The 24,909-nt window shown below is 34.6% G+C and overlaps 1 protein-coding gene across 1 annotated transcript in view; it reads right to left on the reverse strand.

The window, feature by feature from the left end:
- The window catches only part of LOC149793185 (uncharacterized), a 94,091-nt gene that overhangs the window by 65,568 nt on the left and 3,614 nt on the right, over positions 1–24,909 (reverse strand). The window contains exon 4 of the mRNA XM_089968959.1: positions 17,816–17,956. Coding sequence (XP_089825085.1) covers positions 17,816–17,956 — 141 coding nt within the window. The remainder of the gene's footprint in view (positions 1–17,815; positions 17,957–24,909) is intronic.

Raw genomic sequence — 24,909 nt, forward strand, 5'->3', positions numbered from 1 at the left:
CAGCACAGACATGTACATAAACTTGTGAAAAATAAACAATTAACTTCAATATAATCTGGTAATCTTACCCTGTTGTAATGTTGTAAAACAATCCCCAATTTTATTGTATCATAATCTTTATTGTTTGCATGGATATATGTATATGTGTGTGTGTGTGTGTGTGTGTGTGTGTGTGTATACATACACATAAAATGGTTCAAGCCAGACTTGAATTTTATGAATATGAATGTAATCCCACCACCTGTCAGTTAAAATAAAATATAAAAATGGTCAAATTGCTTCAGAAAATCAGGGCCACTGTGGCAAGAAACATAAGCAAGGATGTAGTTATTTTTATCTTTGGTGAGCTACATGTTTTCTCAAAACCGTGCACATCACAACTGGACCAAAGACACTGAAGTAGTAACAAATTTTCTGGTCTGAGCCATTCAGACTTCTTCAAATGCTTCCACAAATTGTTAAAGTTTACTGTCATATAAGTCATTGCAAAAACTTCAGAAGTACTCCAGATGCTTGCAACATAGGATGGTAAAAAGAAAACTCAGCCATGTAGAGGCAAGTCCAATACTGATATGCAAAGGTTTCTGTTAAGTTTCGATCTTTGTCAAGACCCTTACAAATGAAGTGAGAAATTCTGGTCTGCTTCCCAGTATGTTTGTCATGATTAACTCCAAGGTTGCTTTATTAAAACTCAATTATATACGAGGAAAGTTAGTTTATGGTAGAAAGTATGTCCTAAAAAACTGGATCTACTCCACAACCAGGAAAAAGTAACAGAAATATCATGAGATATATTTTGGGGGTCATTAGGAATTCAGTGTAATTGGCAGAAGTGCATTCAGACAGCTTTAGACAAATTTTGAACCCATTTTTCTGGACATTATGTAAACAAATATGTAACTGTCCTCTAACAGTATAGTTGCATACTCTTTGATCATCTATATAGCAGATCAAAGAGCTGTGGACTTATCAGTGAGCTGTGAATTCCTGAGGTTAGAAATTTTAATATGTTCTTAATTTTTATGATGAAAGAGTGACTGATAAAATGTTGACCACCTGAGGCATGACAATAACCTGGTGGTAGCTTCCAGAAATAGTGGAACCTAATTTAACTCAGAAATTTTTAGTTGGTATTAAGTCACGCACAAAAGCAAGTCAAATATGAAATGAAGGTCATTGGCCTTCCTTTGTGGTACAGGTGTGGTATTGACAGAGATGCATAAAATCATATTTAGTATTTCTGAACATACTCTGACAAGTACCATTTTATACCAGAATTATATTGGTGACAAAGAAATTAATCATGGTTCCCAGGCTTTTTTAACGAAAAATTTTCACGTCTTTTCCAGGTTTATGTCCAGGATGAAATTCATTTTAACTTAGAAAACGTGCTTATTTCAAATCAAAAGATGTTGCCATTTCAAGACTGTCCCAAAGCATCTGAATCAGACATATGACAACCAACAAAAAAAAAAACAAGTTTGACTACTAAAAATTCCTAAAACTTTTTGCATGTTACATCATTTTACAGAATAAATATACTAACTTTCCTTTGCTGAAGTGCATTCTGGTGGTGCTATAAGGAAGCAATAATACAATGAACAAATCCAGTTATCTCAATTACTTCGGTTGTGTCAAAAAATGTCGACATGACCAGGTCCCAAGATATCTGGGTTTAGTTGACAAATGTACTGCAGAATAATGATTATGTATGCATCTTAAGCACTAAAAATGAGGAGCTTTGTTTCTAAAAGCAAATGGCATTTCTAATGCAAAGTAAACTTACTAATTCATTCATGCCAGATTGTATAAAAAAATATTGGAGGTTTTTTAAATGAGATTAATTAATTAGTCACACAATTATACAAATCAAGTTACTGTAACAATGTCAATGGTTTAAAGTTGTTTTTTATTTCCTTATGAGTAGCCTCATCCCTTTGGTAGCCTCAGCAAGACCATGATTTTCTCATCATTGACCAAAATCTAGACCAGTTTAAGTACATGTACATGTAGGGCTGTACTTTTTTAAAAGTATTTTCTTTTGTTATTGTTGACTTTAACTAGTAGCAAAATGTAACTGACCAAAATTGTACGTGTAAATCAACTGCTCATTTTTCTTTGATCATTAGAGGTTCTTTTACACTGCTATGGCAGTTTTTACCAATAGATTTTGCCTCTGTACCAAACAAAAATCCAGGCTGCAGCATTCATGTACACACAAACTGTAAAATATGTTTAAAGTTTTTAAAGTTAACTGTCTCAATGCCAATTCTGTAAGAAGCCAACCTTTTCTATTCATACAGTTGTAGTCCCATATCTCTCCCTACACTGATTAGTGAAAATCGGCAACAACACAGCGACACATGGTTCCCACACTTTTCTAAATATAAATTTCCAGGTCTTTTCCAGGTTTTTTTCCAGGACAAAATTAATTTTTTCAGGTTCACATATGACCATTACTGAATGGAATTAAAGAACATTTTGGATTATTAAACATGCATTTTCCAAATCTGAAGATGTTTCTCTTTGAAGGCTCTCCAAAACATATATGTCAGAAAAGACGATCAAGTAAAAAGCCACAAAATGAGTCACATGAAACAAATCTGACCATATTCCTAAAGCCATTTCAATGTACAGAATACAAAATCTAACTTTACTTTGCTGACCTGCATTATGTTGCTATGTGGAAACGATGTAATGAGCATAAACTATTTTATTTTCTTTCAAACCTTTAATTCTAAAGAATTCTAGAGCAATATATGTGCATGTTATACAAAGTAAACATTTCCTATCAAAGTATGAAAGAAAAAAATAAAAATAAATGCAAAGTATTAGAATCTTATCTTGTAACGAAAACAGTTTAACCCTGAATTTATGTGTGCCAACAAAATCTCAAACAAGATTTGTTAACCAACCTAACCTCCTGAAGACGATTTGGTTAAAAATTCCATCAATTAAAGACATTTACAAAAGGGTTGATTTAAATTTTGACAAAAGACCTTCAAAATTATATATTGTTAAATAAACAAGGACTGAATTTTCTGTAAAATCAACTTGTCTTCTTCTAGTTCAATAAACCAGTCCCCAAACCCGTATTGATGCATGGGCTCTTATTGTTTCTTAATATATAATAAAAGGGACGACAATTTCCCATTTCTCCTGCATTCTATTTAAGATCTGAAACCAATGCTTCAAGCCACATGTGTAATAGTTTCGCACCAAAATTCAGCTCAGGAATTCAAACTTTTTCTAATCCGGGTTTCCTCTGAGTATTCCAACCCCATTTTTCACATTTGGACATTTAGGATTGAGTGTGGGTTCAGAGCAGTTACATGCAAAAATTTGGAATCTGCCACCACCGTAAGATAGCTTACCAGCAGGCCTAGCAAATTCAAACTATGTTATATCAACTTATACCTGCATGAAATCGACAGGAAAATTACTTATTTTCTCAAAAATGGCAAGTATTATAATCGTCATGTCTTTAATCCGCAGACAGACTAGACGAAATTCGGCATAGATTAAACCTGACACGGTACTCGCCATTTGCATTAATAGTCACATGACTTCACTAATCTCAAACAACGACATCGGAAGTCCAATAGTCAGTCACTTGATATCAACAACAGACTCCATTTTAATGTTGTTGTACAAAATTTCAACTATAGTAAATAAAAATCTGATACCTTTCATAAAAACCAGAAAGAATATATAATTCTCAACATATTTATTTCGAGAACAACTACAAGAAACTTGGCCAGTCTGATTCATAAAGTGGAGTAGTCTCGTTCCATGCTTCGTATGCTCCCTGCGTGCGAGAGCACATGTCAATGTGGTTATCACATGATACAAAAAAACTCTGGAAGCTGGTCTCGGAATAAATATAGAATTTTGTGCTCTTTCATTTTTGTATTTTTATTACAACCAGTATACGACTTTCATTTAATATGTTCTTTCTATGATATTTGAAAATGACGGTTGTGAGATTCTGTGTGCTCGTGTGGCTAGCAATTGAAAACGCTAGTACCAGCTCAAATTTTATCAATGCACTAGTTTTTTCGTCTTTCGGCAGACTAAAGATATAATTATTTTAATACTTGTAATTTTTGAAAAAATAAATAATTTTCATCTCGATTTCATGCAGGTATAACTCGATTTAACAAGCTGAAGTTTGCTAGCCCATCTGATACGCGGCTATGCTTTAACGCCACCATGTTGGCCTCTTGTGATGCTTGACTGGTTGTCATACCTTCCATATAAATAAGATAAGAATATCGAGCTGTCTGTGAAACAAAAAGTCTACTAGACGAATCTAATCCACTGAATGTTTGGATTGTCTCCAAAGATTTATTCATGGCAAGCACCCAAATGATCCTTACTGCAACCTTCTAATATTCTCATTAGAACTCGATAAATGTGACTCACGATCAGTTCAGTTATGACTCAATTACATAATTGTTTCAAGCGTCAAGTTGTGGAGGAAATTCCTGGGTTTTTCCGACTTTCATCAATATTTGCAAAATTCAAGGACTTTTCATGGTCAGGAATTTTTTTTATCATTTCTCCCAACTTTTTTCCGATTTCCCGGTAGCGTGGGAACCCTGGCGAAAGAAGGAGATTCAGCGTATCACTTTGAGAGATTGCAAGGCCTTGATATTTGATCCAAGATAATACAAATGAAAGCAATTCTCTTTCTGTTTCATACACATTACTCTTATCAGTCACTTTCTGCTTTATTCCGTCTGCATTGAAGAACCTGTAATCATGGCACTGTGATGGATAACTTCATTTTTTAAAAAAATACTGGGTACTACGAATGTTGAAAAATATCACTTGTGCTTTTATTTACTCTTATTCAAAACAAATTAATTACCAAGTCTTCATTGTGGGGGTGGATGTACCAGCTTGGTTTGGAATTTTGCCGGTTTCTACTTATAGAAGAATAAGTCACGTGATCTAGCCATGCTGAATTTGAAGGTTTACACTCGCTCCATGGAAACACTTTTAACTATTTACTTTTAAAAGTGAATCCGGAACCAAAGTGTTAAGAATTGTGTATGGATTAAGTTGGTGACTGACAGTGATGATATCAGAACGCGATTACACTATAGCATGTTCCAAAAAGCATTGTGAATTTGATCCTATCTGTAATTCTGTCATTTTCATGTTAGCATCATTAAATATAGCACAAGTACCTAATTCGTTTTGAAAACATAGTGTAAAAGGAATTAGGTATTTTTAGCTATATTTAATGGTGATGACCTGATAATTTACTGAGTTACAGATAACATGAAATTCACAAATGAGACATTGTAAACACAATACATCCTATTCACTGTTGTTTCTCTTCAACATAATAGCTTATTTATTATAAAATGTTGAAATTTACTAATTTGTTTTACAAAATCAGTTTAGTTTGCTTAATAGCTATTGTCATCTGTTGTCATTGTTACATTGAGCACTGTAAAACCAGCCATAAACCTGACCTAATTACTTGACTGAAATGCTGACAGAAAGAGTATAAAACAATATATTTCATTTCAATGGCCCGATGTATAAACATAACATATTTTCAAAGCTATGCACAGAATAGGCCGACATATCACGAGCCACGTAAACACACGGCTTGTATTCCGTGTGTCTAAATTAATATTATTCTGAACAGAATATTCAGGTGACAGTTGCCTCTTTTCAAATGGTAAGCATTGCAGTATTTTATTTTCGTCAATCAGTTGAATTTGGTATGTATTTTGCATCAATATTGGTGATGGAAACCTTACATGCACATAAATGTCTGACAGTGGTGTAATTTTATACCAAAACTTTGAAAATATCTTCATCCTTATTATTGCTTTCTTCTGTCCGCACTTTTCATAAAGCCTAATACTGAAGATGTCTGAGGCCCATACCAGTTTTCATGGGTTTTGAATTTCCACTACATTATATATATATATATATATATATATATATATATATATATATATATATATATATATATATATATATATATATACACATATATGTATATATGGAATATATGTGGTAATAAAATATACATGAAATGTATTTGGTAATAAAATATATAAGAAAATGTATGTGGTAATAAAAGTTCCTTAACTTGCATACACTTTATAACAAGAATGTGTACTATCACCTACACGCTTCAACATTTTCCTGGAAAGGATCATGAAGGATGCCTTGCATGACCACAAGGGCACTGTCAGCATCAGAGGAAGAACACTCACCCACCTTTGCTTCGCAGATGATATTGATGGTTTAGCAGGAGATGAAAAAGAACTGGCTGACTTGGTTGAACGCCTTAACACAGCCTCCACAGCATACAGTTTGGAAATTATCGCCAAAAATAAACTGATGACAAACAACACCAAAGTTCAGTGGGCAGAAGCTGGAAAGAGTCACAAGCTTCAAGTACTTGGGATCAGTTATCACAGACGATAGCTCCAAACCAGTATTACTTTGCATGATTGCCCACACAACTGCAGCAATAACAAGGTTGAGACCGATATGAAAAGATACCAACATTGCTCTTGATTCCAAAATAAGGCTGATGCTCTAGATTGTCATGTCCTTTGTTCTGTGTGCTCGTGAAACATGGACGCTCACATCAGATCTACAAAGAAGGATTCAAGCCTTTGAAATGAGATGTTACCACAAGATCTTGGGCATCTCATACATTGACCATGTAACCAACAAAGAAGTCCACAACATGATCCAATGAGCCATCAGATCATATGAAGACCTCTTGACCACTGTAAAAAAGCGTAAACTGAAGTGGTATGGTCATGTCTCAAGATCATCTGGACTGGCAATCCATTTGAAATATCGCTGAGAAACTCCAATATTTGTAAATAAGGAAATCAAGAGGCTAAAGTGAATTTGCTATTGCTTACCTAGCTTACTTAACCTAACAGATGACCATTTCATTTATCAGATATATGCAGTATTGTCTGAAGCTGATCCTGCATAAGGTATATCATAAAGTTTGATCAATGACAGAGTTGTCTGGGTGTTGACAAGCTCTGCCAATCCGACTAAAAATCGCTTCTTTTATGTGTGTGGCTTTTGCTCATCCATTATCTTAAATTCTTTTGCTTGATCATGTTATATTTCAAATATATTTTCAAACAGAAATTAGAACAAGTTTAGCATATTTTAAATGCTTTTCTTGAGCCCTCAGTCCTTGCTTAGTTAAAACACGTCTACCTGTAAGTATATAGAACAAAATATAATTTATAGGCATTGGTTCATAAAAAGGGAACTAGCATTTAAATCTTAAACAGGGTCAAACATCAAATTGCCTTGTATATATATATATATATATATATATATATATATATATATATATATATATATATATATATATATACATCTGCTCATACATATACCAATGAAACATTTTGATGATAAAAGGATATTTAACAAATTTGATCAAAAACAGGTTTGCTTGAGTGTTGACAAGTTCTGCCAATCAGATTAAACATTATTTCATCAATTTGGGTGGCTATTGCTCATAATCCTACTTGTCCATCATCTAATCAAATATATGTGCTAAGTCTGATACAATCAAAACAAAAATATGCCAAGTAAACCCTGCAAAGCTTAACTTGCGCACATATCAGTTGATTATTTCTCCAACCACACTTAGGTAGTAACTGTAAGAACACAACCATATCAGAACAATCTCCCAACCTTTATATCATGTCAATTGTACCTATTTTACATCAGTCGGATAACAATAACCACTCTCAACATCATAATCATTCATTGCGAGGACAGCAAAAATCAATGAAGGGCTTAAAGAAATATAGCAAACAAGACTCCGTTAAAGAGACTGATTCTGTACTGGATGAGAAGAATTCCCAGGGTTCCAAACTACTATTCTTTTCTTTGTATTGCTGAGTGTGGAAAACATCTGGCAACCAGATTTGATGCAAGACTGGCAGCATTTTCATTTAGTATCCAGTAGAAATCATATCAAACCTTTGAGTGAAAACCCCATGTTGATATGGAGGTCCATCCAGCAAACGAAGCAGTAACAAGATTTTAACGATGGCCATTGTACTGGATATATTAGAGGTAAGACTGGTATGTTTTCATTTAGGACCAAACACATATCATAAGAAGTCTTTTTGAGAAATCCCCATTTCAATATGACCATCCGTTTAGGAGAAACTGGATATAATTTTCAAGACGGCTATGGAGCCCATTTTGGATGTGAGATTGACATTATTTTCATTTATGGCCAAAAACTCTATACTATAACAAGTCTCTGAGTGATATGACTTTCCATTTAGCAGGATAATATGAATTTCAAGAATATATATGATAGTTGTCAGTCCCTATCGATACTGCTGTACAGCTCTGAGTCTAAATTCTTTATTTGTACTATACTTACTCTTTAGCCTTTTTCTTATCGAAGTAAACCCAGTCGCCATGAAACGGTTTATTTTGCCAACTCTGCTGACTGATTTGCATAAAGACTGATGGTAGCTGTGGAATGCCTAAGTCAATTAAACCAGGGGTGTATTTTCTTCAGTGAAATAATTATGTCTAATCAGATTCAGCCAAATGCGATAAAACATTAATTTTGTTAAAGAAACTGAAGCATTGGTTTAACGAAATTTGGCAATCCTCGGCTGCCTTTGATCTTCAACCATATAATATGGTGGACCACAACAGCATCATTGTACAATAGAAAAAGGGTAATTTCTAAGCTTCTTAAAAATTAAGTGTACATGATTCATTTACATTTGTGCCTAATGCTTTTGTTCCTTGTCACTGTGCCCACACCAGATCAAAATGTTTTCACCCAAGTTTCGGTCTGAGTGGGATTTTCACAGATGTACATCCTAGATGCAACCCTATAAATGTACATAAAACCTAACTGGTCACAACCTACATGCAAAATCTTGATACAAGCCAGTAAAAGGTCACATGTAAGTTAGTGAATTTCCTTTCTAGTAAAGATGCTGTACCAACAAGGATCCATACAACCATATAGTTTGAGGACTCTATCACAAAGGATGAGAAATAACTTAAACAACAAAAGTTAACGAAAATGAGTAAAGTATGAACAATTTATTACAGTTACCTATATTTATGATGAGTGTATAATACTACTCAAGATGCATTCCCCTCACCAACTTTCATGATTCCAGGTGAATTTATAACAAGTAGTTTAAATTTGAATTTGACTGTTTCTATATAAAGTTTACTAACGGCTGTTCCAGTAAAACATATATCCCCCCTGGATGGCACTTCAAAAAAACTTCTGTAGAAGGTTGTGTTTTGACCTATTTTAATTCTGACAGTGGAAGGTTGGTTAGGAAAATCACTTCTGTTGTGGGTTGTGCTAACAAAATGAGAAATCGCTGGTGGGTTTGTCAGAAAGAAGAAAGAAAAAACCCGAATATATATTTAAAATCGCATATACCCCACTCCTAGCGGTCTAACGTGAATAAAACATTAGGTCAGAAAATGATGCCAGTACACACGAGTGCACGTACTTTGTACGAATTCGAGTACTTTTAAATCAGTGATACAATTTTTATAAAACTTTTAACTTTAACTTTAAAAGTGCATTTCGCAACGTAATTCGCGCTGCGGAAGCTGTTTCACAACACTTGATGCGACAGCCAGATATCTGGATACTTCGGTTCGACATGAATGGCTGTTAAAGGAAATATGATTCGTTCATTGGCCCTGGAACAGGCATTTTATGGAGTTTTATCCTTACTTTTATCGTGGAAGTTTTACAAATGAGTGTTTCCAATAAGGGCCACACAGAAAACCAAAATGGTTGAATCACAACACGGTTTGTCTTCAGACGACGTTTTTCAGTCGGCAAATACTGGCTGGTGATAGCTATGATGACAATGAATTTCATGTATATCGGTCTGTTGGACATTGGAAAAATGTCACTGGAAATACCAGTGTGTGATTTTGAGCCCAAAATTGATGTTGAATGTAAGTCCGATGTGCGTGTTGGATGGACAATATGCCGGTTATATTTATTAAATATACCCATGTCTAAACAAGCATATTATGGGAATGTTGGACTTAAAACCCTAATACAGCATTATGGAAGTGAAAAATCTGGCATAAGAGGCAGCAAAACACTGATTCAAGGAAGTGAATCTTTGGCAGGGTTCATGTCAGTGAAACTGACAGAGGTCTCAGAAACGCTTAAAATCACGCGTATTTGGACGCAAATTTTTTTTTATTTAGGCGGGCAGTAAAATTCAAATACTTGCCAGTCCTGCTTCGGTCACCTGCATAGTGGAAAAATGTGTTGATCAGTTAATTGTGATGATATTTACAACGACAGAATTTAGTGGTTGAAGGCCCCCTCCCGTCGTCACCATTATAAGAGTACATCAAAAGAACATGCTGCAATAGCTAAGCGGCGAGATCAAAGGCTTTGACTGGCAGCTGGGTGGGAAAATCTACTGATATTTACAGTGCTTGAATTTAGAGGTAGAAATACCCAGAGATGTACATGTGGTCGCTTATAACAATACATAAAATAAACAACTTTAGCTTTCATTCTTGTGTTCATTTCCAAGTGTAACGGAATAAGCAGTGCACGTGACCTCGTAATCATGACATGTTGAGACATAGACTTGAATGAGTATTTTGGGGTTCAACGGCAAACTGACGAAGATTGTGAGATTCAGGAGAGGGCTACAGTTGCTAGAACTGATAATTTGAAAGGGACATTAGCCAAGTGTATGAAAGTGTGTGATGCCTAGCTTAGTGCTTTGAATAAGACCTTCCTTGGATCGAAACAATTCAGACTCATTCTGATGGACAGGCAAGAGCTATGTCAGTGTTATAAATATGTCAGTGTTATAAAGAATGAAGAAATTAAACTCTATGGCAACCAATAGTTACTATAATTGGCATAGTTTTCTGAGAGGGGACTGCAACTTTTCCTGATGGGACTCATACTTTTACCAAAATGGGAGCCATGGACTCTTAGTTTTAAAATCCTAATGAGACCTCTGGTTCAGAACTGTTCTTTCTGGGACAGAGATATCCAAGAGAGAATATCCATGGGGCCATACATGTGAGATGTTGAAAATTGCACAACCATAAAGAACAGTAACTTGTTCAAGCTAGTTATGCATATGCGTTTCAGACAGCAGACAATGAAATGAGTTCACAGCACAGAATACTATTTGTACATCGAGGAGGAGGACCATATGAAATTCAGAAACAATTAACAGATTAATGCTCATGACGAACATCAGAGAATCCCCATACAACATAATTAAGTGTGTGTAGATCTCAAGTTGGCAGAACCACTGAGCAACAAAAGAATAAAAAGACAAACTTTTGTATCATATGCATATGTATGACCAAATAATGTACATGCTCTCTATGTGCAAAAATTAAATGACATTAAACATAAGAGACTGACTGATCTGTGTAAGTTCAAAGCAAGATGGAAAAAATTTGACCTGTTTGTGTTTGGTTCTTCCGTATAAATAAATCATGGTGGTATTTTCTGCATACCTTTTGGCACTTAGTTCCAAGCCATCATTTGGTATTTGTATTGCAAAATGGATAACTAAAAAAGTATATTATCTAGTATAAAACATTTTTAAGCAGTATCATTAACTGATGATGAAATTGATGAAAAAATACTTGATGTCATTCTGATATATGGATTTTTTACTACACTACTAATCTGTTCATCCTGATTCTTTTCTTTTTTTACCAAATCCTTTAGTCTTACTGGTACATGTACCAGTGCTTTTAATAAAATTGTAACTTCTATTTTCTTGCAATCTAAATATTTATAATGATGTGTTATTGTCAAAAGGTAAAATGTGTTTAGTATTGTAAAATCTAAAGCTATTAATTAACAAGGGATTAAAGTAAAAATGGACAGAAATTATTGCCATATTACAGTTCTGTTAGAAACAACAGAATAGTTGTACAAGATGTATTTTGCACAAAGTTGTAGAACTAGCGCTCGTATTGTCACCACATATTCTACTTAAATAATTATATCATTATTTCTGTATATTCCTATCAGTATTTTTCCAGTGGTAGTAATTTTCTGATCTGATGTTCATTTCTTGTGCAATTTTTACACATCAAGACTTCTCACCGTATCATTAAAAAAACAATGTAATCTGCACCAAATTTAGTTGTTTGAGAAGAAATTAATTTTTTTAACCCAAAAAATCACTGAAGCTACGAGTTCTTGCATTAAAGACTCACATTAAATAACATTTAAAGTAGCCACGATAGTAGTTAGGATGCAAATGTACCAATTTCACCTTTGGTATATCCAAATCTTGAATGTGATGGAGGAACATAGCTCCAAAATAAACACATCAATATTAGAACCTGTTCTTTGACTATGAATCAAGTATCCGAGTCCAACTGAATTGCTAGAAATTTTTTAATTCTTTTGACAACATCATAATTAGCTGTCAAATATGGAGTAAGCCTATAGTCTTTATGCCATCCCAACCATGACCCCACCACAACCACGTGACCATGCCCAATGACCTCAAAGTAATAATCGCTATACAACTAGAGATGACATCTCTTCGAGAATTTTGATTTCAGTAGATCTGTAACAGAGTGGAACAGTAAGAAAGAGTGACAGATATTTAAGTGTTGGGGAGATATTTAACAATGGCTATGCCCACCAGCACCACTTCCTCATTGGAGATCACACACACACACAAAATTTAGAGTACATCCTGATATCCTGGCAGCATCCCTGCAGAGGAGATAACCTGACTATTCAATTATATTGGTCTCTGGTTATCCAATGGTATTTCTGTTACTTGAACATTATCTTACAGTGTGTCCATTCAGCATGGTCGAAAAAGGCTTACAACCATTGATTGTTCAAGTACTCCCATTACTACAGATGTGAAAGAACGAGAACCATACTATAAAGCAGTGAAGATAAAATAGAGTATATATGTGTTTGACTGTCCCTGATTGGTTGATAACGAAAGTAAGATTTTAGTAAAAACAATCTTTTGAGAGCTTGTCCTACTTGTAACTGAAAAAAGTGAGGGACATTGTTTTAGTAACATAATTTCCATCCCTTTACAGACCCGAGTTTGGACGATTCATTACAGAAATCAGCAGCTGACTCTTTGGTGCAGTATTGAAAGCACACATTTCAAATTTGTATAGATCCAGAAAATGGTGCGGCTGTTATGGGTTTTTTCTTCACAAAAGCTGTTGGCATAGATATGTCTATACTGATATAAATTTGATCATGAGCACTCAAAATTTTAAGTTACTAAATTTTAATATCGTGGTGTTTGCACAAATTTACAGTGGAAACTGAATTAGTGCAGAGTCCTGAACTCTTGAGTTTTGCGCAGAAATATGGAATCCAAGCAGAATATATCCAGAAATGTAAAGGTTTTTACTCTTGAATTTAGTCTCTCCATTGTGTTTCACACTGATATGCATATTCACAGAACATTTGTATAGTAGTAGGAAAAGTAAGTGAGAAATTTAGATACATATCATAAACAAGACAAACAGTGTGTGTGTGTGGGGGGGGGAAGACCATTAGAACTGGCTGGAATGGAGAAGTATAATGAAAACAATAATGAGTAGAAGTGTGCCTCCTTTTTATGTGTGCAACATTATTTCTTAGCTTCAGTAAGAAATTTCATCAAAAGGAAGACAATAAAGGGTGTACAGTTAACTAAACCAGTATGAATTTAGCTACTTAAAAGCTGTATCAAATTGACTTTAACCTTCTGGTCTGTTTCTGTCCATTCTGGTGATATGTCCACTGAATCAGTATGGTTGGAAAACATATTTGGCAAATTTAAAAAATTAAAAATCTTTTGGCAGATTATGATTATACCCTACTTCTGCCTGAAAGATGGGAATAATTTTATTTCTTGGTTTTTGTTGATTGTAGTTGTTGCTCAGTTCAAAAGCATCATTGAAAAACATTGATGCATTCTCATACTGTGTTACAAATATTTATTACAGATGCATATCATCAGATATTGGTGAATATAGCTTGAATAAGTTATAACAGTTCCAGTTGGAACAATGAACATTGTTAAGAGAAAATTTAAGTGAGCTAAAATGTAAACTTTTCAGCAGTGTGTGATGCAGGATTGTTCAAGACTTTTCCATCTCATATGCTCACCATGAAAAATCCATTTGCACCAACTGATGATGACTTTTAGGTAACTGTCAGAAAGGCATAATTGACGATATTCTATAGTCTACAAAAATTACTTGAGTCAAAAGTTGTAAACTCGTACAGCTGTGGCAAAAATGATTGACTACTACCTTTGCCGATGTTGCTACAGTTGATTAGTTGGTTGATTCAGTGTGGTTTGATTTTGGGTTTTTTGGTGAGATTTTTTATAATATATTAAATGGAGGAAGGACCCCGAAAGACCACCAACCTAAATTGATTGATCTGTGACACAAACTCACTCTGTGAGATGTTTAAGTGATGTAAAAGCAGGCACCTTAGTACACTTGAGCACATGGAACCTCTGTTGATTTGACGTTTATCTCCAACAGCTGAAGTCATTTAGACATGAGCTCTCAGGGTTCCAGTAGATCAGTATGGCCTTACACCATTTTCAGATGAAGAGAATCTATATATGGCAGCCAGTTTTACTGCTGAAGAAAATCCAAGTCCTTTTGAGACACCAAACACCACTTATGTAGAACCACTGACCTTCCACAAGTAACTGGCAACATTCTCATTAGCACATTGGAGGCAAGTAATCACATGACAAGCATCTTGTACCACTGCCATGGAAGCCCTCAGATCTGTATCACAAGACAAGCATCTTATACCACTCTGCCATGAAAGCCCCTCAGACCATAGGTATCAGTCTCATATGAAAGACTAGAAGTGGGAAATAGAACCTGTGACAACTGGATTGAAAGTGCATAATGTTACTGCTAGGCCATCAGTGATGATGATGCTGTTGACAATGCAGTTAACTGCAATGACATTGATATTATGAGTGCTCTGGGAAAAATGATTCCTTGACTTTCATCCATTTTTTAAATCTATGATATAAAAATGTTTGACTTGCTGTATTTTGTTATAACTTTAAAACAGTCTTGCAACAAGGCGTAAAAATAAGACATCGGTAACTGAAAAAGATGTTCTTACAAGAAATGATGTAGTTTAAAAGTAGACAAATGATGCAACATCACTTCCACAGGCATCATTGTTTTTTTTCTCTGACAAATCATAAAAGTTTACCAAAACATTTGTTGGAAAAAATAATAACAATGAATCATAGAATCTGACCACACATTTAAAGCAATACAAGAAAAAAGAAAAATAGCAAGACATATTGATCACTTTAGGAAACATAGAGTTTAATAAGGATACAAATTCATGATTTCTGTATTAGAATGGAAATATCTATTATAAAATCTGTATTTATGGATGTTAAATTAGTAGCTATTAAGGGACTGATCAATGTCATCTACAAATAATAAGCCACCATAAAAATCTGTGATTTCACAGTATCAGAGACATTCTTGGCTGACAGAAAAACAAACAAAAGGACAAAAGACTGATTATAATGAATGAATACAAATAAAAATATGCAGTAGATTATATGATGTATATGAATTCAGTAGATTACCTCCAGCCAGCTGTCATTTAAATCGCTTCTGTCCCCAACCCAATATTAAAATCGCTTCTACCGCCCACTAACCCATAGCCAGAAATTATGTTAAAAAATATACTTCTGTAGGGGGCAGTGATTCTCGATTAAAACACATCTGATTGTGGATCATAATTTTTTAAAATTCCTTCTGTTGTGGGTTGGTTGAATTTGAAAGTGCCTTCCCCCCCTCGCCCCCCCCCCCCCGGTGTCGGGGTATTTGTTTCACTGGAACAGCCCTAAATATTTTCTTACATACATTTAGGGTGCCAGTTTATACTGCAAGTTGATGATTAAAACACAGACTTTGTAATTTTCTGGAACTTTACAATTCAATTATGTGTATACAACATCCCATTATCCTACAACCATTGACTTAATGAAAGAAAAGACCCAACAGACCAAGAAAAATAATATCATACAGACAGACACATAGAAAATAATACCACACTATCCCTCCTTAACAGAATTCTGCTAACAGGCAGACCCAGATAAAATATGTATTATATCATATGATCCATTTTAACAGAATTCTGCTAACAGAAAGACCCATAAAAAATAATACCACACTATCCCTCCTTAACAGAATTCTGCTAACAGACAGACCCAGATAAAATATAATCACACAGTTGTTCCCTAACAAAATTCTATTATTAGAAAGACCATGAGAAAGTGTCATACATGTATTATCACTTCTTTACAACAATTCCGAACTAAAACAAATGATATTAAAATATTCATTTCTCAGATATATGCATTGTATATATATCCTTTTTACACCTTTGTTACTAACAAACATGTGAACAAGCATACAAATTAAATCTGAGGGAGCAACTCTGGCATGCAAACAAATCTATTATTAGAAATAAAGAGAGAAAGGGCTATCATAGGATCCCTTTTGTACATGTGTACACGATACAGAACTTAAAGAAATGATATTAAAATGTTTATTTCTCAGATATATACTGTACAACTTATTTACAGGCAGACTCAGATGAAATAAAATCCCAGTCTAACAAAATTCTCCTATCATATATTATATTAGAATTGGTGGAAACAGTATTATACAGTGTGCAAATTTGCACACTGTATGACCTAAGCAAAAAATTAAAGCCTTAACCATGAATATACAACTAATTTACATAAAATAAAGTATTAGTTCCCATCAGGCCTGTCCCCTGGTAGTAAGCACTATGAAACCCAATCCAATCTGTTCCCTAGGATCTAGGAAATGAATACATATTTCATGCAATTTTTCGTACACAAAAATATAATTATTAATTTCAGTGTATCAATTTTTTTTTGTAAAATAAATAATTATCATTTTGTGGTACTGACCGTGTACGAAAAATAAACAAGTTCAACGGAACACACACTACTCAACAACCCAATGGTACAAATGTATAAAATAAATGTACATTTTCTGTCTCATTTTGGTCTCAGCTCAAGAATCCAATTACAATAAAAATAAAAGTACTCAAAAAGATTTTTGTTTTGTTTTTAGAGAGAGAGAGAGAGAGAGAGAGAGAGCAAAATGCCTCAGTGTGCAAGCTCGTCTGCATTTAGAGCATTCTTCTTTGTAGCTGTTGTGTAATGTTGGCAAAATGATTAAGATGGCCTGAACATGTATGGATATTATTTAGGGTAAATTGTACGCAACGATTGCTTTATTTCTTCTGTTTTAAAGACAACATCATAATGTCTTCCAAGTGAGACAAAAAACTGGAACTAAGATATTTTCAAAGCATTCATACCATGCAAAGCAAAGAGCATGTTGGCTAAAGTGAGTTAAATGGAGCAACCAGTAAATGGCCTAAAATGAATAATAAAACTCACTGACAACCAACAGGTAGTCCATTTCAAAGTATTTTTATTATCTTCTCATTGATGAGAATTGCATATAAATATATGATAGCTGTATCTCTATCTGTAATCTACATACTGGATATACGACAAATAAGACAACATACATACCATCTACTTTCCAAAGATGGAAAGACAATCAAGTTAATTTGTATCGATATGTATCATATCGCAGGCTGTGTATCATTAATCATATTGATATGTGGCACAGGTGTATTGTTTCACCCTTATTTAATACCATGGTTTTCTTTCTCTCATTACAATGAAACAGAACTTACATATTCTTCTCCATGTTTTTGGAATCAAAAGAAGTGCCACAATGAGTAGAACAAGAGAACCAGTGACAATGATGCCAGAAACTATCACAGAGATAGCTGTCTTCAAATCCAATATAACCAATGCTAGGGTTGGACTGTCATCTGTAAAATACAATATATATATCTTAAAAACATAACAATAGTCAGGTAGGCAAAAAGTCTACCTCCATCATTGACAAAGGTCAAGCATAAAATGTAAATGAAATATACATACATAATCTCATTTTATGTGTTCTTTTGCATTATACACATTGACTTCCAAGTTTCAGACAACATGCTCTTCATTTTGTAAATTCAATTCCATCCCCTCCTAAGAGCTACACTTGAACAGAAATGTAGACCTAAATATACGTCTGAACAGAATCCCCTCTTCAAATTTAGATGCATTTTATTTAAGGTAGAATTTTTAATAGTCTTTTTATTTCCATGCTTTATCTTCTAGGTCTCTTGTGACAACTATGCTTATGCTGCATACAATTTTTACATATTTTTTTAAAAAAACTGAAATGAAATAGATTCTCTTTTCTGCCCAGATTATTTGGATGGCAATCAAAGTTATTGCCACAAAGATTAAAACAACCAAAGCAATGACAATGGGAACCATCACAGAAAGATCTGTCTTCTGATAATTCTGCTGATATTTTGGACTGATCTCAGTAAAATGCACAAACAGACAGAAATTAACCATTTGACAAGGAGGTAAGATAATAGTGCAATAAATGATTATCAAAAAAATAATTCAAAATGGAGAAGGTACACATGCAAAGAAAAGACCATTCAATGCATAAGTTAAAATGTAATTAAAGGGATGGGTAAGTACTGTAAAAGTTGTGAAATGAAACAGAGAGTTCATGAAACTTGATACTTAAATGTATGAAAAGCAGACTGGAGAGACAGAAAAGACACCAATCAACCAAAACACCCAAACATAAAATTGCATTAATTGAACAGTTGACAATTACCTATAATCATATGGAGAGCTTTCTTTAAAAGACCCCCCCCAAAGCAATTTAATAGTGATTTTGTGATGTGATTTGGATTTTTAACGTAGCTTTAACAATTTTTCAGTCATATTGCTACGATGTCTGCAATGTGGCAGTTTATAGTGATGTCTAGCACTGGGGCATCATGCTGCAGACATGTAGCATGATGTCCCACCCAGTCACATTATCGTGACACCTGGCCGACCAGTCCTAACACTAACCTCTTAATGCTGAGCGCCAAGCGAGGCAGCTGTTAGTACCGTTTTTTGTAAGTCTTTGATATGACTCGGCCAGGGATCGAACCCACGACCTCCCGCATCCGAGGCGGACGCTCTAACCACCAGGCCACCGGAGCGGTAATTTAATAGTGAGGTAAAAGGACTAAACTATTGAAATGGGTGCATTGGTGCAACAATAGCTGCAATTGTTACAGCAATTGTAATGACAATATCAATGACAATATCACCAAATGCACTGTCTATAGTACATTTTAAGAAAGGTGATTTTTTCCTACTCCTTCTACTCCAACTGCAGCTACTTCAGGTATATATATTTTAAAAATCATCAAAACAGGCTTGACAAATTCAACTGATTATGTATTTGGTTAAGCCAAAGGAGCATCATTAGCATTACCTGGAATTATTGGTAGTGTGATATACTGGTTAGTAAATAGTGCAAGAAAAAATTCATTTCTGAACACATTAGGTTTATCGTCTTGTCATTAGTTTGTTTACTTGTATCTTTGGCCAAATGTACAAATAAAACAAATAAAAGATTTGGAGGTAATGACAATATTTAACACAAAAGTATTACCAGCTCATGAGAATCAAATATTTGAATATTTCGTAGTCAGATTTTGTCTGCTGTCCACAACATCTTTGTTTTATTTCATTCTGTTTTTGAGTTCCTAAACTGGAATTTGTCAACATTTCCTGTTTGCCATGTGCCATTTGAACATCCAAGATTCTGATAGAATTAGCACCTACTTATACATAGGGTCCGCCAACCAATTGTAAGACTATAATTATCATGCTCCTTCTCTACATTGACTGTTACTCGCTTTGTCTTCATGTTTGTCCTCTACAGTTTTATACTGCACTATTGTAAATTGTTTATCAGCATTTGAAATGTCTTTCTTGGTAACATTCGTATTGATGGCAAGGTTTAATCCCAGCTTAAACTAGTCACTAGATTTATGTTGCATCCAGTTACAACAACTGATTTCATTACCATGTCAATACAGTGCTAAAAAAGTCCAACAGCCCGATACCCAAGGTCCCTATAATTTTAGATCGGGCCCATTATTTATTCTAAGTCAGGTGCTCATCAGACTTGTCAAAAAAATTTTTTAATTTTCCTGAGGAAACTTTGATCCTGCTGATGAAACATCTTTTAAATATATTTTCAAGATGTTGATATACCTGCCATAACATGTAGGAATCTAAATCTAATCACCACTGTCCTAAAAGAATTTATGTTGTTGTGGGGTTTAAAGCCATTTTTCTGCACACGATAGGCTATGCATGGTGGCCAGTACTAATGGTGGAAGAAGAACCTGGGAAAACCCCGGGAAGAACCACCGACCCACAAGAGGCTACTGGCAAGCTTTCTCACATACCCACATTGGCCGAATCCTAGACTCGAACTAACACAGACAGAGGTGAGATGGCAGTGATCCGTATTGAGAGTGCTTTAGACCACTCAGGGCCCCATATGAATTTAAGATCTGAAATTAATTAATGGCGTGTGAAGCTAAAAATATGATTTTGTACTAATAAACCCCCTGACATGATCACATTTTGAGAAAACACTTTTTTATATAGCTACATGTATTAAGTAAAATGCACCAAGTCATTCGTGTGATAGAAACACGCCTTTCCCAAGCTGAATTTGACATCTTCTTCTGATGCTAACATTTTATAACCGTGTTTACAATGATCACTGCCTTGATTTCTGCTGAACATCTGCTGAAGCCATGTCTTTATTAGGGAGAGACCATGTAAGTTTCTCAAATGATAGGGCAAGTATAAATGCTTGAAAACTATTGTCTTGTTCTGATTTGTGGTACAAAAAAGGACACTATGCCATTCCTTGCTTTATTTGAAACAAACTTGTCTTGTGATGAATGATATGATTAAAAAAGCATCAGTCAGAAATAATAATTTAGCCCCATCAAATTAAATCGCCAGTCCCTTACAATACACGTGCAGTCAGAGTTGAAATGGTTGACACTTGTGTACATGTATATTCAATCGCGTAACTGGGCTAGTACTGCACATCTGGTTAATATTTAAATGTAATTCAGTGTTTTATTATTTGCTGCTTGTGTTTTTAAACAGAAATTGCTGCTATGAATTTAAATGTCCATACTTCAGAGGATTATCTTTTTATGTTTAAACAGTAGGATACATTTGCAATGTTCAAGAGGTTAACAAGGTGGGCCTTTCATCATGTGAGCATGCACATTATCTAAATATATGAAATATACAAGCTATTAAAATTAATTTCTACTGTCCACATACATGGGCAAAATACAGATCAATGAATGTTTAAATGGATCTGATTGTTAACCATTCATGACGTCTCAGTCTTGCGTGGGTGGTCTTCATTGTTCAAATGTCAATTAATAATGCTGATCAGCCACTCCATGGTGGAGATGCCATAGGCAAGCCAGCCAACGCGCAGTAGCAATTTTAAGTATTTTATTTCTCTCTCATGAAGCTTTATCAAAGAGTGAAAGTGGAGGGGATCAAGTCCCCCACCATGAGGTGTGTGGTTTTGAAAACACATGTGACCTTACTTTATCTCCATTATCTTTGGAGCAGAATATCTCGATTATTTTGGAGCAGTTTCCGATACTGTAGAAAAGTTCTATTTAATAGTTTATCTGTTTTTATCATATGCATTCAAAATACAAATTGAACATGGTCTAATAATATGACAACAATGAAATACATTAATCTATCAGGCCATTACTATCCTGCAGATAAAGTACGTCAAGACTATTGAATTTTCATTGTCTCTTACTCATTTCGATTGCTGGCAATGCTCTCCAAAACTAAACCGTGCCTCATCCATCCTTGTATTTATGTTTGTATGCAGCTAGCACAATAGTGGATGTAGGTTCCCCAAAATCTTAGAGTACAGTTTTATGATCTTTTGGCATATATCACTCAAATAATTGACATTCTACTTTATGTCTATCCAGTCATGATGAGGTGAACTTTTCAGATTTTTACAAATCAAACTGTTTCAAATCTGTGTTATTATCTGATTTGATTGCATCATAACCATTTAAATATCAGTTTTCTCATCTAGTTATAAAATATGAAATCTGTGAATTGATTTGGCTAACTTTGGAAAAGTAACAGGCACAGTACCTGATTTGTCTATCAATGCCATTATACGGCATTCAGTGGTTGCCATCCACACCCCTCAGTTAAGCTGCTTCCGTTATGATCATATATTTCCAGGAACTTTTATAAAATGCAGGTTTTATTGTTATAACCTAAATTTTACAATTCTCAATAAAAGCAGAATTGGTAGTACTTGATTACTACAGTGCTTAACACTGCAGAAAAATATTTGTGATTCCTCCTATATTTCATGCTTGTAAAGCAAAATCTGAGTACAGGAAAACTGCATATATCAGCAGCTGCATTCACATCATAAGTGGGCTGAAAATATGTACTAATTTTAGGAAGGTCTTGGGTTCTTAAGTCAGGTGGCATGAAATTCATCTAATAGACAAAACTGTATGGGAATGGAATGCGTGTATGACAAACTCTGCCTTCTATGGGAAGAGATGCGCATTTCATGCCTTCCAAATTGTGGAAATTCAGTTTTCTCTTGTAACATGCTGTATAATTTTATTTTATAGTAATAAAAATGAACTATGCTTATTGTTTGAACCTACAATGAATTTATATGTATTGTAATTGTAGTCTGACTTATTCTTGCAGTTCAAACCCAGTATCTCTCCGCACTCTATCAATGTAACAAACACTCGCATCACCAGAGAGACACTTATGCAAAAGGAGGCCAGAATGACATATTTCTGTCTCATTCCTCCAATCTGAGAATGTACATCAATAAATGTGAATGTGAAATGCAACCACCCAATTACTGTTAGAGAAACTAGACCAGAACAACCCTTGGCAAAGGAGATAATCCCAAATATAAACATAACAATTCTTCGCAAATTTTAAGTCACATTGTGATTTGAACCTGTCTGATTTTAGAGCCTGGTTCATACTCTGACTTTAAATTTGTAGTCTAGCTTAACCACAAAAATGGGTATACCAGGAATAATAATGAATTCTCAGTCATTTCAATCATTTGCATAATTTACATATTATATTCTTAACCCTTTACCTCATGCAAGCGCCTTTGGACACCTCTACTCCATTCGCATGGAAGCGTCTTTTGACGTCTCTACTCCATTCGCATGGAAGCGCCTTTTGACACCTGCTGTAAACATCAACCATTTTAAGCCCGTTTTCGTAGTGCCACCTTCGGGGAAAACCCCCATTAAATACTACATTCATTTCTGCGAATGACAGTTAAGTCAGATTACGTGGTCACTGTTTATGCCCTGGTCGATATCTGCTATTTAAATTAACTGGGTCGTAATCTCCATTCTCCAACATGGAGGTCGCGGATTTCATTCAGTACTTAACGATGTTGTCACGATCTGAATCACAGCTATGAAAGCTTCAATAACTTAGGTAAAGGTCTGATATTCATGTAGGCGGCAATTAGTTTTTATAAATTATCAAATTCAGATGACTAAGTGATGTAGACGCGGACAAAAAAAAAACTTGTAAATTTCTAGTATGAGAAATGGCTGCTACGGTTGGTCATGCGGTCTCACTGACTTGATGGTGAAAGAATTCTCTCAAGATTTTAAAGCACACAAAAATTTCTTCCGTGAAAAATAATTACGCAGCTATAACAATCGGACTTTACTTTTAAATTTTTCCACACAAAATAGATGCGTACCAAAAACGTAAAATGGTTAAAATTGCTGTTAAACGTAACATGCACTCCATTGCTTAACAGTTAACAGGCAGGCCTATGCGTATGGAGTCGAATAGGTAAAAGGTGTTCTATTTAAGTTTCTGTACTGGGTAACTATGCTCTATGAGTTAAAGGGTTGAAATGTCATTGCCATGATCTCATTTATTACCCAATTCATTAGCAGTCATATCAACTGTGTGGGATATTGGACATGATATGATGTGACTATGACTTCAGTCCCTCAAAACTATAAAAAAAACTCAATACAAAATAAACAAAACACACAAAAATCAGCAACATAAAAACCTACCCCCCCCAAAAAAAAAAATCTACTATAGTAATCATCATTTCAATGAAGAAACCAATATCCAATGCACTAGGAAAGTTTATCATTTGATATTTATGACCTTTCAAAATTTAACTTATAGGGCCCACTGTTAGAGAACACTAATGTGAGCTTAATATGCATGTCACACAGAAATAGAAATCATCCATCCCATGCACTTTTCACAATGTATTTCATAAAAAGCTATGTATGATCTTTAAACATTTAAATTTTCAAATTTAAATCACTGTTTCATGGACTTTTAGCAACAGGCAATAATTTTCGATTCTTTTCAGTGTATTGGTCTTTATATGCAACTAGATATTTAATTAATCCTATTTCAATAAAATGCCTGCTGTCCCATACATTTTTAATGCCGTTTGATTACTTGGACTATGACATTTGACCAGTTATAATCCCTAAACAAAATTTCTTTCAAATGGACTTGCAACACAGTAGAGTCAAGATTTCAATAAGTTTAGGAAAAACAGTCTTTTTAATTGTAAGATCTGCATAACTAACACACAAACTTCTATTTCATTTCAGAAACTTTAACTGATCAACTTGTTTGTTTGCCATAACTTAAAATGCATCAAAGTTTAACGGAGCCAAGACAGCAGAAGGACAAGCACGACAAAGGCTGTACAATACCACAAGCATGTTAGACCTCTGGGCCGATTGAGATATAATTGTTCTGAGGCAGTCTCATTTGTCAATGCACAATATCT

Source organism: Sinohyriopsis cumingii, chromosome 8 (genome assembly GCF_028554795.1).
Source record: "Sinohyriopsis cumingii isolate HCF-2022 chromosome 8, ASM2855479v2, whole genome shotgun sequence".
Classification (NCBI taxonomy): Eukaryota; Metazoa; Mollusca; class Bivalvia; order Unionida; family Unionidae; genus Sinohyriopsis; species Sinohyriopsis cumingii.